Source organism: Gavialis gangeticus, unplaced genomic scaffold (genome assembly GCF_001723915.1).
Source record: "Gavialis gangeticus isolate Ggan-Ray unplaced genomic scaffold, GavGan_comp1, whole genome shotgun sequence".
In the NCBI taxonomy this organism is placed as follows: Eukaryota; Metazoa; Chordata; order Crocodylia; family Gavialidae; genus Gavialis; species Gavialis gangeticus.
Window position 1 is genome coordinate 33,580,901 of NW_017729034.1, and position 4,032 is coordinate 33,584,932.

Genomic DNA, 4,032 nt, shown 5'->3' on the forward strand with positions numbered 1-4,032 from the left:
GAAGGGGGGGGGGGGGGGGAGAAAGAAAAAGGCATGGAAGCTAAGTGACCTAAAGGTGACAAATCAAACTTCTTGAAGAACGAGTTTCACATTATGAGATCACAAGTCTTCCTTTTCCCACTACATTTCTGTACATGATTCAGACAGAGCTGAAGTTTGACAGATCTGCAGTACTCTCTGGCTTAAAAATTAGTATTTAAATGCAAAATATGAACAGGATAATATTTTTAAATGTAGAAGTATAACATGAAGGAGTGTAGAAAGAAGGCTGTGCTTGATTTTTGCTATTTCCAAAATGAAGTTTATTTTACTGAACTCAATCAGAAAGTTCTAGTCTGTAGCAGAGTAACTGGTTTTTTCTAGCATTCTGATTAAGAATGCCATGAAGAAATGTTTATCTTGAAGTTAAATCTCAACTCAAAAAACTCTTTGCCCACCTGCATCAATACTACCAGTTGTCATCATCAGTGTATTTACCATGTACTTATTTCAGGCAGTAACTGCTAGCACTCATTTTACATTATAGAAGACTCTGAGGTTGTTTCTTGGACAGGGCTCAAGGAACTCACTTTATTGACAGTGCGCACACACACATACACACACACACACACAAAGAGGGAGAAAAAAAAGACATGATCTAAGGCTCAATTTTTTAATCATAGTGGGTACACTAAAACTCTGAACTGACCAAGGCTACTTAAAGTCTATTTTTACCTCCACTTTCACCCTTCCCCCAGGCAAGGTTAAAGTAATGTATTTTAGTTTTCTTCTTTCTCTCATGATAAAAAGAAATCTGAATGAAAGTGTAGTAATATAGGTCTTCATTACAACACCAAAAATACAATAACAAAATTAAAATAAAGTAAATTGTCACTATGAAATTCTATTCATGAAAGGAGAATTACATAGGTCACTGTTTTTCAGGAAAAACAAAAACATCTAACCAGAAAATAAAGACAGATATCAAAGAGTAATTCTGACATACAGAAGTGGCTTGTTATCTTCTGGGTCATCATCATCTTCTACTTCCAGAAGCCAGCCATACCCTCTTTGTCTCAGGAATGTAGTTGCAGAAGATTCTTTGATGAACTCTCCTCCTCCACCTCCTAGATTTAGTTTAACATCTGGCGATGCTATGGAACCACTAAGATCTTGGAACAAAGCAAAAGAAAGACATCCATGTTCATACTCTCCCTAAAGTCAGTTTTAATTTCACCAGAATGAGAAAAAGTTTTAAACAGCTACCTGCTACATTTATGAACTTTTCCAAGTTACAGAATAAAACTCTATACTATAAAAAGATGTATGATTTGAACGTGATAACATTTTTATACAGAAAAAAAAAAGTCTCCCTCTTGACCAAGCTATCCCACTGCTGTACTGCCAACATTTTAGTAGCTAGCATTACCCACCCGGAGGGTGGATAGATATTTTGATTTGACAGTTTCAGTCTTGTCTTGTAATACAAAACATTTCAAGGTATAAATCAATCAATTAACTCACTGACTATACTAGCTTACAGCAAAACAGTAGCCATTTGTTTAGTGCTTAAAATTAATTACACTCAACCTGTTTTGAAGTCCATCTTTGCATACTGTCACCTTTTCACACTACCTCATTTCTCCTATGCATAGCAGCTTTTAAAAGAATAATATTTCATGGATAAATTTAAAATTTGTAGCCCCAGTTTGACATAAATTAACATTTTTAAAAGAAACCTAGAACTGCATAGGCCCAACTTTTGTTCATTCAGATACTACACAGGGTCTAAACAAACAGTAGGACTCTTCTCCAATATGACAATGCACTAGAAGAAGCAGAGCAGCCTTCAATGCACTGCAGGTGTGCGGCACAACATGAAACTTGCAATAAGTTTTACTTAAAACTTTATTCTGCATTCTGAGACAAACCAAATGAGATGGTGTTAGAATGACAGCTGAAAAGAAAGAAACCAACTGAGAGAGAGAAGTGGAAAACGAAACAGGGAAAAGTTAAGAAAGATAGGATGGAATTCACAGAGTCAAAACATCAGATTTTTCCTCCATGTTAATGCTTTGAGAAGAGGGGTCAACAACATACACTCTGCAGGCAGAATCCAGCCCGTAAAAAGATTTTATCAAGCTTGGAACAATTATGACCACATCATGGTTAGAATTCCTTTGCCTTCGCAGTCTTCTCACAGAGAAATGTATAGTTTATTATGAACCGTACAAAGCTTATGGTGTCCTAAGCACTGTACAATAAGGCTACATGTTAAAAAACAGATGACAGCGAAGGAAACAAAAAGCAACAAGACTTTCCCCAACAGGGAGGTGCAGTGAAGTTACTGGTAATGCCAAACTGGTCAAATGATTTGGAACTTTTCTGAGACTTGGTTTTGATGCTCCTAGATTTTGAATCTCCTAGATAGCTTTCAAGAAAGAATCTTTTCTCTCCCTGTCTTGTATGACTTTCATCTTCTTTGCCCAGTAAGAAAGGGAGCCTTGATGAAAATAAATAAGATTAGACCAGCATAGTAAGTTTAAAAAAATAAAAAGGAGAGAAAAAGCTTATTCTATATGCTAGACAGCAACATTTGCCAGCCTGGGTAAGTTGAATGTTTTCCAAATGCAAATGCATCTGTCCCAAGGTGATACCATTAGTGGACACATCAGTGTAGACCTGGTGCAGGTATTAAGAACAAAACATTGCCTAACCCTGCTTATATTTTTCTTCTTTATTATGCTAGTAGCAACAAGAGAGAAACATACATAGCTCATCTTTTGCAAGCCTCCAGATTCCTTTGGCTAGAGGAACATACAGTATCTATGTAGAGTCAGCCTTCTGCAAAGATTCCCACACCAATTCCAGTTTCCGGGTATAGGGCCCATGAATCGGAGCTTACAAGGCTGCAACAATATATGGACTGATCCATTAACTTTAACTAGAGACCTGCACATGCTTTTCTGCTGAAAAACTGCTGATGTGAACTGAGGCAGGGAGAAGACAGAGATCACCAGGAAGCCCACCTCTAGCCAAAATATCAATGACATTATAGTGCTCAATATAAACGCACATCTTCCTGGAGTTAAGGCAACAGCTCTGAAGTATCAGAGTATATCATATCCAGTTGTGAAGATCTCCAGAGTATAACAAAAGATAAGCTACAAGCTCCAGCTAATACTCGTCTCCCATCAGTTACTGCTCTCAGTAAGGTAACCCTGTGTGGGGGCTGGGACACAGCATATCTAAGTCACATCAGCCTTCACCTCCAACTGGTACCACCTCAACTCACAGACTATGGGCTTTGCTACAGGTTCAAATGAAAGCTGGGTAGAAACCAGCAGTAGAGTTATTACACATTTCCAAGCACTAACTTTGCAGCTGGTTGGCTCTGTACAGCCAAAGAGTCACTTTTCCCAAGTGACAATCACTTTGCACCTGTGGCTAGCCTACATTTGCTGCATGACTTACCAGTGAACTGCAGAATGTATAGTGCACAGCAAAGGCCTAAGTAACATCTACCTAGAGCAGGGGTACTCAACCTTTGGTCCGCAGGCCAAACCCAGCCCATGGAGAGGACATCTGGCCTGCAGGCATCTTCCACTGGGATGGAAAACATGGTGTTTCTTCTATTCTGGACAGGACAGACCACTTAAGAACCTCACTAGCTTTGCATGTGGCAGGGAGCGGTGACAGCTTCATGAATCTGGATCCAACCTTGCCTCGGCCATCAGCCATGCAGCAGGCTCAAAACCAGACCCACTTCCCACCTGTCTGGATCAGGGTTACTCTGCTCTCCCCACCATCCCTCAGATCCAGATTGGGGTCACTCCACTCCCTGAGCCCATCCTGGACAGATAGGGGAGGCCTGCACACACACTGCAGTCGCATCAGGCCCATGGACCAGATCCACCCCACAGAGGCACCTGGCACAGCCCAGGCCCTGGCAGGGCAAAATGTTTGGGTACCCCAACCTAAAACAGCTCATTTTTAAGTGGGATGTGCCCCAAGGGCATTTATAGATGTGCTCTGGGGGGGGGGGGGGGGGGC

At 40.5% G+C, this 4,032-nt stretch overlaps 1 protein-coding gene across 1 annotated transcript in view; it reads right to left on the reverse strand.

Annotated features, from left to right (window-relative positions):
- The window catches only part of YIPF4 (Yip1 domain family member 4), a 24,333-nt gene that overhangs the window by 19,536 nt on the left and 765 nt on the right, over positions 1-4,032 (reverse strand). The window contains exon 2 of the mRNA XM_019527234.1: positions 986-1,151. Coding sequence (XP_019382779.1) covers positions 986-1,151 — 166 coding nt within the window. The remainder of the gene's footprint in view (positions 1-985; positions 1,152-4,032) is intronic.